General features: G+C 54.9%; 1 protein-coding gene across 2 annotated transcripts in view; it reads right to left on the reverse strand.

Moving 5' to 3' along the window:
- Window positions 1-12,762, reverse strand: part of CLUAP1 (clusterin associated protein 1) — a 49,487-nt gene that overhangs the window by 12,801 nt on the left and 23,924 nt on the right. For both annotated transcript variants that reach the window (XM_054180687.1, XM_054180688.1), the window contains 3 exons: window positions 11,341-11,474; window positions 9,406-9,547; window positions 5,625-5,697 (listed from right to left, as the gene is read on the reverse strand). In XM_054180687.1, the coding sequence (XP_054036662.1) occupies window positions 5,625-5,697; window positions 9,406-9,547; window positions 11,341-11,474 (349 nt within the window). The remainder of the gene's footprint in view (window positions 1-5,624; window positions 5,698-9,405; window positions 9,548-11,340; window positions 11,475-12,762) is intronic.

The raw sequence follows: 12,762 nt of genomic DNA on the forward strand, positions 1-12,762 counted from the left end.
GCTTGGGCTCACCTGGCAGAGGTCTTGTCCAGCCCTTGCCCAGACAAACTCCTTGGGAAGGGCCACTTGGAGCCTGAATATAGGATCCAGTACCCTGCATGTCACCTGTGCTGGCTCTCACAGCTCATTCTTAGCTTCTGGGGGTTCCTTCCCCCCTCCATTTTCAGCAGCAATTCCTCCCTTTTAGGCTCTGTCATCTGTGCTGCTCCTGTCACCCAGCACTGCTGCCCTGAGCTGAGGATGCAGCAGAGAGCATCCTCCTCACAGTTTCTTGGTCAAACCACTTTGGCTTCATGGATTCCTAAAATGGCTCAGGCCGGAAGAGGCCTCAGAGCTCATCTCCTCCAACCCCTGCCATGGGCAGGGACACCACTGAAGTAGACTCAGCTGCTCAAAGGCTCATCCAGCCTGCCCTTGAAGACCCAAGGGAGAAGGCAGCTACAGCCTCCCTGGGCAACCTGTTCCAGTGTCTCACCACCCTCAGCTCCACTCTAACCCTGCTCTGCCTCAGCTTCAAACCATTGCCCCCTGTCCTGCCTCCAGAAAAAAGTCTCCAGGAAAAGTTCCTCTACACCTTCCTGCAGGATCCCTTCAGGTCCTGGCAGGCAGCTCTAAGTTCTCCCTGGCTGAACACCCCCAGCTCCCTCAGTCTGTCCTCATGGCAGAGGTGCTCCAGCCCTTGGATCATCTTTGAGCCATACTCCTTTCCCACCAAACCCAAGAGCATCAGGCTGCAGATCAGCCTGAGGAGTTCTTTCCTTGCAGTGTGATCAGGAACGCTTTGGGGGGTGAGTTTCAGTGGGGAAGATCCTTTGTCCTTAGCACAGACCTGAGATCTTTCCCTTGATCCCTCAGGAAACCTCATCCCGCTCCTGAGAGCTACTGACCAAGCTCCAGACACTTGTGGCTCCCACCAGCTTCAGCAGAGAGCAGAAATGCTCCTTCAGACCTGTGTACACCAAAACTGGGCAGGAAGACCCCAACAAACCACAACCTGCCAAGCTGCAGAGGGAGGCCCAAGTGCAGCCTCTTGCCTGACTTGGTCATTTCCCAGAGCTCTGTTGCTACAGTGTGAAACTCCCCGTGAGGACGATGAACCCAGGGCAGCGTTGATTAACTGCAATCATTAGAGGTCCCTCTGGAAGACAAGCTCTGTTTCCACTGGGATTTGGAGTCCTGGCACAGGGACAAGCAGCCACTTGTTGCCAGCTTTACAGAGAGGTCCTTCTTGGTGACCATAACTACTGCTCATTATCTTAAAAGCCAGGGATCCGTCCAAGCCCTGTTGAATTAGGCCATGGACCTGCAGTTGTTCCACAAGCAAAACACAAGGCTGCTGTGGACAAGTTCCAAGTGTCTGTCACAGGAAGATGGATGGCCTGAGCATCCTGCTGGGGACAGTGCTGAGCATCAGCAGGATCAGCCAGATTCAGGCCCTTCTGGGAGCCACCCAGGGACTTACTGCTGCCCTTCAGCCGCTGCAGCTCTTGCAATAGGGCTTGGCAGAATCTAGAGCACCAGCTCTGGAGTAGAAAGGGAATCACAGAAGGGGTTGGGTTGGAAGGGACCTTGAAGGTGTGTGGGGTGTGGTATGTGCTGGGAGGTGATGTCTAGGTGTGAAACTGCATTACAAAGTTGAAAGGGGAACACCAAGATCATTTCTCATTCTTTCTGCTGTTCTAAAGATCAGGTAGAAAATGTGGCAGTTTTCAGAGGTTTACTTTAACTATCCTGAAGGAATCAAAATGTGATTTAGAATCACAGAATTATTGGAAGAAACATTGGAGAGCATCTGGTCCAAACCTTAGCACTGCCAGCTCACCAGTGCTCAGGGAGGGGAACTCTACCACTGCCCTGGGCAGCCTGGGCCAGGCCTTGACATCCCTCAAAGGGAAGAAATTGTTCCTCATGACCAACCCAAACCTCCCCTGGGGCAGCTTGAGGCCATTGCCTCTTGTCCTGTCCCTTGTTCCTTGGGAGAAGAGCCCAAGCCCCAGCTGGCTGCAGCCTCCTCTCAGGGAGCTGTAGAGAGCAATGAGGAAGAGCATCTCCAGGATGAACACCCCAAGGAGTGCCCAGTGGGGACTGACTGGAGTGGTGCACCAGGGACAGGCAATAGAATTTGCAGGCACAAATAAATGCTCTGCCCAAGAGCAGCTTCTGTGAAGGAGATGAAAATAAGGGCAGTTTGCTTACTGCTCACACAAACCCATCTCTGAGATGCTGCAGACACTCCGTGGTGCATCCTGGCACCAGGCAAATGATACCCAAAGCCTTGGAGGCCACAGCTAGAGCCCTGCCTTTGGTTCTGGGCTCCCCAGTTCAAGAGAGACAGAGAACTGCTGGAGAGAGTCCAGGGGAGGCTGCAAAGCTGCTGAGGGGCCTGGAGCAGCTCTGGGAGCAGCAAAGGCTGAGAGCCCTGGGGCTGAGAGCCTGCAGCAGAGCAGCCCCAGAGGGCAGCTGAGCAATGCTCAGCAAGAGCTAAAGGAGCTGTGGGGGGCAAGAGGCTGGGGCCAGGCTCTGCTGAGTGCTGCCCAGGGCCAGCACAAGGGGCAAGGGGCTCCAAGTGTCAGGCAGGAGGCTGGAGCTGAGCAGGAGGAGAAAGTTGTTTGGAGTGAGGCTGCTGGAGGCCTGGAGCAGGCTGCCCAGAGAGGTTGTGGAGTCTCCTGGTGTGGAGAGCTTCCAACTCCCCCTGGGCATTGTGCTGCTGGGCAAGATGCCCTGGGTGCCCTGCTGGAGCAGGGGCTTGGGCTGTGTGAGCCAACAGAGCAGCAGGCACCCACGAGCCCAGGCTCTGCATCCTCTCACCAAGGCAAAGCTTTTGGACATCATTAAATTGCTGAGGAAAGGAGGAGACTGGGGTTTTAGTCAAAGGGGAAGCACAGCCTGGTACCTGACTTCATGCATCACCAAACCCTGGCCTCAGATTGCTTTCCAGTCAATGAAGGAAGAACAGAGCAGGCTGGGGTGAAGCTGTGCTCCCTGCTTCTGACTGAAGAAATGAGAAAGGGCAGCAAAGCTGATGAAGGATCTGGAAAACAGGGCTGGAGAGGAGCACCCTGATTCTACAGAACAGCCTTCAAGAACCATCTGAACTGTCTCAGTTACAGCTCTGGAGACTTCCTCAGTGTGTGCTGGTAAAGCAGCCTGGAGCTTGGGCCAGCTCTTAAAGGAGGCAGCACCAAGCAGGATCCTGCTGCTCTCAGCACCACAGTGACCACTCATCATGACAAGCACTGGAAGAGAGATGCATGCTGGTGATCTTTGTAGGTCATTGAAAGCCATTAGCATGTTCTGTGGCAGTTACATCAGTCAGCAGAAGGCAGGGCTCAGGTCCCTGCAGAGGCACAGTGTCTGAACTGTTTTGCACAGACAAGGAGAGGACAGCTCAGCAGATTTCACACTGGACCCCACACTGCTAATGCCTGATGGCAGGGCTGCTCCTCTTGAACTCTATTACCTTGGCAACTGTCAGCAGGAGTTGGACTTTCTCACTCAAGGAACAATTCCACATGCTTGGAATTTACATTACAGATGCTGTGTTTCAGCTAAAACCTCTTCACTTGCTACTGCACTGTCCAAAGATGGGCAGAAAATTTAGGAGCTTGCTCTGATGGCAGCAAACTGTGAAGTGCAACTTCCATGTCCTTGCTCCACTGCAGCCTCCTTGAACTCTCCTTCTGACCCTGGGAGTTGCCTTTCCTGCTGTGTGCTCCCACTGCCCTCTCAACATGCACAAACTGCACTATGAAACTCACAGGGCTCCCTCATGAGGGAGTTCTTGATGCTTAGCTCAGAAGGAGCAAAGTCCAGTTTGCTCCTACAACATCTCCAAAGGTTGGCATCCTCTTCTGGTCCACAGGTGGAATTCTAACTGATGAAGAGGAAGCTGAGGAAAAACCAGAAAAACACCTCCCCCCACCCCCCAAATGTTAATTGTGTTCCCATTTTGCAGGTGCACCAGGATCAAGCCAAGACAAGCAGGCAAAGCTGCCTCTCACGGTGAAGAGTTCAGGCTGAGAGTTTTCAGCCGTGCAAGGTCTGGTCTGACAGACACCCCCACCCCACCCAGCCAGTCTCTGTGCCATGCAGCATGGCAGGCTGAGGGCAGAAATGGCACTGGGTTTGCCAGGCACACCAGCACAAACCAGGCAGGCTGCTGACCTACACACAGGCTGAAAGGAATCCTCTAACCTCAGGCTGCTTGCAAACCAGCCTGCCACCAGCGATCCCGTCGTGCTGGGACGAGTGCTGTGGCCACCATGAGCCCACACAGGCTTGGATAACTACAATGGAGCCTAAAGCCACCCCTGGCACCACTGCAGGTCAGGTTGGTCAGAGCTCTGAGCAACCTGCTCTAGCTGCAGATGTCCCAGAGCTTGGACGAGATGAGCTTAGTATCACAGTATCATAGAATCAGTCAGGGTTGGAAGGGACCACAAGGGTCATCCAGTTCCAACCCCCCTGCCATGGGCAGGGACACCTCACACTAGATCAGGCCAGCCAGAGCCTCATCCAGCCTGGGCTTAAACACCTCAACCCCCACCCTGGACAACCCATTCCAGGGCTTCACCACTCTCATGGTGAAGAACTTCCTCCCCACCTCCAGCTTCATTCCATTCCCCCTAGTCCTGTCACTCCCTGAGATCCTGAGCAGTCCCTCCCCAGCCTGCTTGGAGCCCCCTTCAGACACTGGAAGGCTACAATGAGGTCACCTGGGAGCCTTCTCTTCTGCAGACTGAACAGCCCCAACTCCTTCAGTCTGTCCTCACAGGAGAGGTGCTCCAAGCCCTCTGCTCATCCTCCTGGCCCTTCTCTGGACCCCTTCCAGCACCTCCAGATCCCTCTTGGAATAGGGGCTCCAGAACTGGAGGCAGTACTCCAGGTGGGGTCTCACCAGAGCTGAGCAGAGGGGGAGAATCACCTCCCTTGAAAGGTCCCTTCCAGCCCAAGCCAGTCCATGATTCCATGGCTGTGTGGCAGCTGCTCAGTGTGGTTGATGGGTGACTCTCTCCACCCCTCAGCACTGCAGGAAAGGTTGACAAGGCAGAGGAGCACTTCACAGGGATCAGCTCCTCGAGGTCAGTGTTATCCTTTGGAAGTTGTTACCATGCCACTCCTTCCAACACAGCCTATCCCTCCTGCCCTCTGCTTCACACTTGAAGTGGATGCTCACACCTCAAGTGGCCAGTACCTAACAGCTGCTCTGCTAACACAAGTGGTGAAGAAATCCAACTTCACAGACTCACAGCAGCACAGAATGGTGGGGGGCTGGGAGGGAGCTTGAGACCATTGAGCTCAACCGCCCTTATCAGAGCCAGATCACACAGGAACACATCCAGGTGGCTCTGGAAAGTCTCCAGAGAAGGAGACTCTACAATCTCTCTGGGCAGCCTGCTCCAGCACTCTCACACCAAACAACTTTTTCCTCATCTTGAGGTGGAAGCTCCTGGGTACTGGTTTGTGCCCCTTGGCCCTTGTCCTGTCACTGACAAGAGTCTGGCTCCTTCTTCTTGCCCCTCAGCCCTCAGATATTTATAGACATTGGTAAGGTCTCATCCTTCTCCAGACCAAACAGCCCCAGGTCTCTCAGTCCTTCTTCACAGCAGGCAAGTTCCACTTACCTCCACTCTTGAGCAGGTTCTGCTCCTCTTCCTTCAGCCTGCTCTGCATGAGGTGCATCAGGTTTGCTGCTTCCTGTCAGAGGAGCAAACAATGCAATTAGAACAGCTGCCACAAGCAGCTCGTTGGATGGTCCCACAGCAGCAGCGGCCAACCCTGTGGCCATGGCACTTGGGGCCAGGGTTTGGTGGCCATGGTGGGGTTGGGTTGAGGGTTGGACTGGATGAGCTTAGAGGTCTCTTCCAACCATGATTCCTTTCCTACCTCTTCCCCACTGTGTGCTCTCTCCCAGTCAGTCACAAGATGCCAGTGCCTTAAAGCAGCCCTGCCCCAGCAGACATTGGCATTGCAGCATGCACCACCCCGCTGGCTGCTGCAGCCTGCCCAGCACGCATGGCAAAGCACATCCACAGGGAGCAGAAAGCAAAGGACACTTCCCAGACGTCACAGGGACAAATTCATCAACCCAGAAAGCATTTGGAAGCTGCCCACAGAGCAGTGAGATAATGGAGACAGATAATCACTGCCTGGTGCTGTAATTGCAGGCACACTTAAGCACGGCTGACAGCTGCTGATCGACATTCAGCCCCTGCGCCCTGCTCCTTCCCTTCCAGCCCTCTGCTCTGCTGCAAGTTTTGCTGCAGCCATACAGCAGAAACCTGCAGAAAGCTAAACCCAGCAAAGCAAAATGAAGCCAGGCAAATGGTCTGCTGCAGCTCAGCAGAGGATGGATAAGCTGTGGGTGAGCAGCACAGGAGTGTTCGTTTCTCCTCTGCCTCTGCTCTGCCCTGGGGAGGCCACACCTGGGATGCTGTGTCCAGCTCCGGGCTCACGAGGGACAGGGATCTGCTGGAGAGAGCCCAACAGAGGCACTTTGGCCACAACAACCCCAGGCAGTGCCACCTTCAAGTCTCTCAATGCCCTTCTTCAACTGAGGGGCCCAGAACCAGACACAGGACTCAAGGTGTGGCCTAACCAGTGCAGAGCACAGGGCACAGTGACTTCCCTGCTCCTGCTGGCAAAAGAGATGGAAAAAGAACCAGAACCTTCTAAAAGTAGACAGATGAAAGTACCAAGTGACTCTAGTTTAGAAGGATGTAGAATAACACCTAAGAGACTGTGGTAATTAAAAGGGAGGTGAGTGGGAAACTGGTGATTAACAAGTCCCAGCAGGGTGAGGGGCAGTAGGGACCTGGAGAGATCATCCAGCAAATCATCTCTTATTTCTGACACAGCATAAACCACTGAGCTGAAAAGAAAAGCTATCAATAATCCCTATGAAAAGCCCACATCTTAAAATAACATAAATCTGAGAGAGTGCCAGCAGGCAGGGGCTGGAAGGGAGCCCTGGAGCTCCCCCAGCCCAAGCAGCACAATGCCCAGGGTGGGTTGGAAGCTCTCCACACCAGGACACTCCACAACCTCTCTGGGCAGCCTGCTCCAGGCCTCCAGCACCCTCACACCAAACAACTTTCTCTTCCTCTTCAGGTGGAGCCTCCTGGGTGCCCCTTGCCCCTTGTGCTGTCCCTGGGCACCACTGAGCAGAGTCTGGCCCCAGCCTCTTGCCCCCCACAGGTCCTCAGCTGCCCTCTGGAGCTGCTCTCCTCCAGGATCAGCAGCCCCAGGGCTCTCTTCTCTCAGAGCTGCTCCAGGCCCCTCAGCACCTGTGCAGCCCCATGGTACCTTTTAATGCCAAGTGACTAACCCTCAAGCAAATGACACAGCACAGTCCCTGAGAGCTCCACAGCACACAGCAGGCTCCTTCTTGTGTCATGGAACCCACATCTTGCCCAGGCTGCAGAACAGTCTGAGGTCTCCTTCTGAAGCTCCTGTCCATGACACTGTGTGGTTCAGCCATGCAGGAACACAGTGCAGAGCACCAAAGGGGAGGCTTTGAATGAGAAGACTTTCTGAAAAGCTACTTCACAAGTGCAAGAGAGACTACAGGAGAACAGAGACTGGAAAGCAGCTGAGCCCTGTTTGCAGCCTAGACCTAGGACACTGGGTTCTATTACACCTGTGCACAGGCAGCAATATTTCAAAGGAGAAGCCTCAAAATCTTGGAGCAGGCACACACAGACATGGCAGAAGCCAAACAGGCTGCAGCCAGAGCCAGCCAGCAGGAACACTGTGTACAACTCAGCTGCACTGGTGCCAGGGACAGGAGCAAGGAAAACCTGATCTGCATATGAGAGGCAGGATGGTGCAGGCAGAGGAAGCCTGGCTTCACTCAGGATACTGCACATCCACAGCTGTTAAGGTCCAAGGGGAGATGTTTCAGTGAAGAACAAAAGGTACAGCTGGTAATGACTGTGAGGAGAATGAAATGCCAGAGAAGCAAACCATGGAGCCATGGGAAGCTGAAGGAAAGGTGGGCTCAGAGCCCTACAGTGCAATAAACACCCAAAGCACAGCACTGAGTGAGCAGAGAGAGAGCATCCTGCAGGTTCCAAACTAAAGGACAGCACTGAACTGCTGCAGCTCAGGAAGTCAACAGAAAAGGGCATTGCTGCCAAAGCAAACTGAAATCCACCTGAGGGAGGATTCCAGCATGTCCAGCTTTGTCCTCTTCAGTGAAAGCAGTGCCAGCTGGGAGGGCATGAGAAGCCCTGTGCTGAGGAAACCTCACACAGCAGTTGCTGGCAGACAAGACAAAACAGGCCCTATCACACTGTATGTAGCAAAGGAAGATGAACAATGCTGAACATTTGCCTGGTGAACAAAGAGCATTGACTGAGACAAGCCAGAGACTGGAAATGGCCATCACTATGCTGCTTTAGCTTCCCTGAGGCCAAAACTGAGGCTGAGCTGTGGATGGCCAAGCACAGCCAGGCTTGCTGGGCTGTCAGTGAGCTGCCAGGCACACAGAGCTGGTACTACAACCAGCAACTGCTGTTCTGCAGAGGGGGATGGGGAATGCAGAGGCAGGTGGCCAGGCTGGAACCAAAGGCATGAGGTCCAACAAGGCCAAGTCCTGAGTGCTGCACTTGGGCCACAAGAAGCCCCTGCAGTGTAACAGCCTTGGGGCAGAGTGGCTGGAGAGCTGCTCTGTGGAGAAGAGCCTGGGGGAGTTGATTGATGCTTGGCTGCTCATGAGCCAGGGAGTGCCCAGGAAGGCCACCAGCAGCCTGGGCTGGAGCAGCAATGGTGTGGCAGCAGGAGCAGGGCAGGGATTGTGCCCCTGGGCTAGACACTGGGGAAGCCACAGCTTGAGTGCTGGGTTCAGTTTTCGACCCTCACAGCATGAAGGACACTCAAGTGCTGGGGCAGGGCCAGAGAAGGGCTATCAAGTTGGGGAAGGGTCTGGGGAACAGGGCTGGGGAGGAGCAGCTGAGGGACCTGGAGTTGTTCCACCTGGAGAAGAGGAAGCTCTCTACAGCTCCCTGAGAGGAGGCTGGAGCCAGGTGGGGGTTGGGCTCTTCTCACAGGCAACAGTGCCAGGACAAGAGGCAATGGCCTCAGGTCGCCCCAGCGCTGGCTCAGGTTGGACATGAGGAACAACTTCTTCCCAGCAAGGGTTCTCAGGCACAGGCCCAAGCTGCCCAGGGAGGTGGCAGAGGTGTTTAAAGCTGCATGGGTGTGGTGCTGAGGGACGTGGTGCAGTGGCAGTGGCTGAGCAGCAAGGGGGAGGCTCGGAGCTCTGGGGGAGCAGCTGGACCAGATGTGCTCAAAGGGCTCTTCCAACCTCAGCAGTTCTGTGGTTGAAGAACTCGATGGAACATGTGCTGTAAGGCCAAGACCCAGAGGCTGCAGAGGCTGCAGAGCATTTCTGGGCTGTCTCACCTCAAACATCTCCTGCTCTGTCTGTCTCTCACTCTCCAGCAGCTGCTCCAGGTAGGTCAGGTTCCGGAACTTCTGGAGGTAGCTGCTATAAAGCTGCTGCAGCTGCTCCTCAACCCTCTCATACTCATCCATGAAGGCAGGGCTGGAGAGAACAAGCACAAACTGCTCAGGAATTAGTGACCTGAACATGCAGGGCCCTGAAAGAAACCTCTTTGATTGGCAGCCTCATTTCCAGGTCTCCAGCACTGAGCTAAAAGGACCTTTTGCTGTGAAGGTCTCAACTACAAAAAAAAACCTCAGCAAGCAAACCTGCAACAACGACACTCAGCAAAGGAAAGGCTCCTGTGCACCATCAGCTCTGGTGCTCAGCAGGCAGACAGGTACCATCTTGGCCCTTTAGCAGGCAAACCTAAGCCACTTATGCTGCTGTTCCAACAAATCAGCTTGCAGCATGGCTGGCAAACCAGCTCTGCTGAAGACTGATCTGCTACAGACCTGTGCTCTGTCATTACAGGAGCAATCAGGCTTGACACCACCAAGATGATTGATGATGTCCTTACACTGCACCCCAAAGAACACCACTATTGAGTGATGCCTCACATCTGAGGCTCAGGGGACACCTTCTGGCTCTATACAACTCCCTGAAAGGAAGCTGGAGCCAAGTGGTCTCTTATTCCCAAGGAACAAGGGACAGGGCAAGAGGAAACAGCCTCAACTTGCACCAGAAGGCAGCCTGTGCCAGTGTCTCCCCAGCCTCCCTCAGCAGAACTCCCTCTTGATGTCCAACCTAACTCTGCCCTGCTCCAGTTCCAAGCCACTGCCTCTGGTCCTATCCCCACAGCCCCTTCTGAGCAGTCCCTCCCAGCCTGCCTGCAGCTGCCCTGCAGATACTGAACTGCAGCTCTGAGGTCTGCCTGCAGCCTTCTCTTTTCCAGGCTGCACAGCCCCAGCTCTCCCAGCCTGGCCCCACAGGGGAGGTTCTGCAGCCTCTGATCATTTTTGTGGCCTCCTCTGGCCCCTCTCCAGCAGCTCCAGGTCTCTCTTGTGCTGGGGGTCCCATACCTGTCCCCAGCCCTGCAGGGGAGGTCTCCCCAGAGCAAAGCAGAGGGCAGGATCCTCTCTCCAGCTCTGGCCACCCTGCCGTGGCTGCAGCCCAGGCTGCCCTTGGCCTCCTGTGCTGCCAGTGCCCATTGCTGGCTCCTGCCCAGCTTCTCCCCCACCAGCACCCCCAAGGCCTTCCCTGTAGGGCTGCTCTCAGTCTCATCACCCCCAGACTAGGTGCTGTGGTGGGTTAACACCCATTCTGGAAACAAAAAACAAAGCAGGGGGGAGGGCTTGAGCGTACTTTGCACTCCCTGCAGGGTGTTCCCCCCACCGGGGAGCTGAGTCTCTTCCACTCCCCCCTCCCTGCCCAGCTAGGGTATAAAAGGGGAGGCACTGGGGTCATTAGCTCTCCTTTTGGCTCCTGCCTCTCCTGAATGAGAGCTACTGCAGCTGCCCTCCTGCTCCTCTGCCACGTGGCCGGGCCTGATCCTTCTCCCTGCTGCCTCTGTGCCTCTTCACAGAGAGACTGGCTTTGTATTCTTCTTCCTTGTCCCCCTCCCATCCATCCTTGTCCCTTGCCCTTGTGAACCTTTCCTGTTATTGTTTTATATATATAGTTTAAAGACAACTCTTTACCTCTCTACTTCCAAGCCGACTCCAAACTATTGCTCGGTGGATTTGCTCCTTACCTTTTTTTCCCTCCCTGCTGGGAGGGAGGAGGGGGCAGCAGGGGAGAGATTCTCAGCCTTGGCCCCCATCTGAGCTCTTAACTCCCAGTTAAGGCTCAAACCAGCACACCTGCCTTTTGCCTGCTGGCTGCTCTAAGAGCAGAGCTCCCAGCCCCGCTGCCAGCTCTCCTGCGTGCCGCAGGCCGGCAGGGCAGGCTCTCACCGCACGCTCTGCAGGGTCTCCAGCCTCTTCTGGCTCCTTTCCAGCTCTGACTTGCGCTTCTCAATCTTGGCTTCCAAAGTGGCTTCATCCAGGGCCACGTTATCCAACATGTCCTTAGTCCTTTGGACTTGTTCCTACAAGAGCAGCAGGTGAAGGCATGGCTGAGCTGCAGCAGCCAGACCTGTCTTTCAGCCGCTGACCGTCCCTCTGTGCAGCCTGACGTCTCCCAGCAGCGGGTGAGCTGGCCACGAGCTGCAGCAGAACCTGGCTAGGCAGTGAAAATGCAAGAGCTCTTTGTGGCCAGGCCAGTGAATTAACTAGCCACTGGCAGATTGAAAATGCAGTCACAGCTTGCATTGGGTTGCAAGAGACCCTCAAAGGTCATCTTGGCCAACCCCCTCTACTCAGTAGGGACACCTCTAACTAGAGCAGGCTGCCCAGGGACGCAGCCAGGCTGAGCTTCAATGTCTCCAAGGATGGAGCTTCAATTGCATCCCTGGGCAGCCTGTGCCAGAGTCTCCCCAGCTTCCCTGTGCAGAACTTCCTCCTGATGTCCAACCTAACTCTGCCCTGCTCCACTTCCAGACCATTGCTTCTGGTCCTATCCCCACAGCCCCTTCTGAGCAGTCCCTCCCCAGCTGTCTGCAGCTGCCCTGCAGATACTGAGCTGCAGCTCTGAGGTCTCCCCGGTTGGGGGTGTGTACACAAACAGGTCTAACTGCTGGGGCTGTTTCCAGACATTCTGAAACAAGAAAGAGGGAGAGGGGGAAAGAGAGGGAGGAAAGGGAGGGTAGGGAGGGAGATGGCAGGAAGAGCAAAAAGGGGAAAGGGAAAAAACCAACCCTCCCAGTTTGCCCTAGGCTTGAGTTTTGCTTCTCAGTGCAAAGCAGTGAAAGACAGAATGAAGTCTCCTCAAAACAATCTGACAGAATCCCTAAGCACATCTCCTGATGTCTAAGGGCCTGAATAAACACAAATGCATTTATTCCTTGGCTCTTTTTAATGGAATTTCCATAGAATCCTGGAATGGCTCAGGTTGGAAGGAACCTCAGAGCTCATCTGCTCCAACGCCCTGCCATGGGCAGGGACATCTCTACTCAGCTGCTCAGGGCCTCATCCAGCCTGGCCTTCAACACCCCCAGGCAGGAGGCAGCCCCAGCCTCCCTGGGCAGCCTGTGCCAGAGCCTCACCACCCTCACACTGAAGAACTTCTTCCTCAGTTCCCATCAAACCCTGCTCTCCCTCAGCTGCAAACCATTTCCCCCTTGCTGGACACCCTCATGAAGGCAGCAAGAGCTCTCTCTGAGGACCCTTATCCTTTCCTATCTCTTGCTTTAGCCATCTTTTCAAATGCTGGGAAGCATCCAAACCATTACAACAGATGCTACAAGAATGGGGAATGTTCCAGTTTATTACCATGAG

Source organism: Dryobates pubescens, chromosome 4 (genome assembly GCF_014839835.1).
Source record: "Dryobates pubescens isolate bDryPub1 chromosome 4, bDryPub1.pri, whole genome shotgun sequence".
In the NCBI taxonomy this organism is placed as follows: domain Eukaryota; kingdom Metazoa; phylum Chordata; class Aves; order Piciformes; family Picidae; genus Dryobates; species Dryobates pubescens.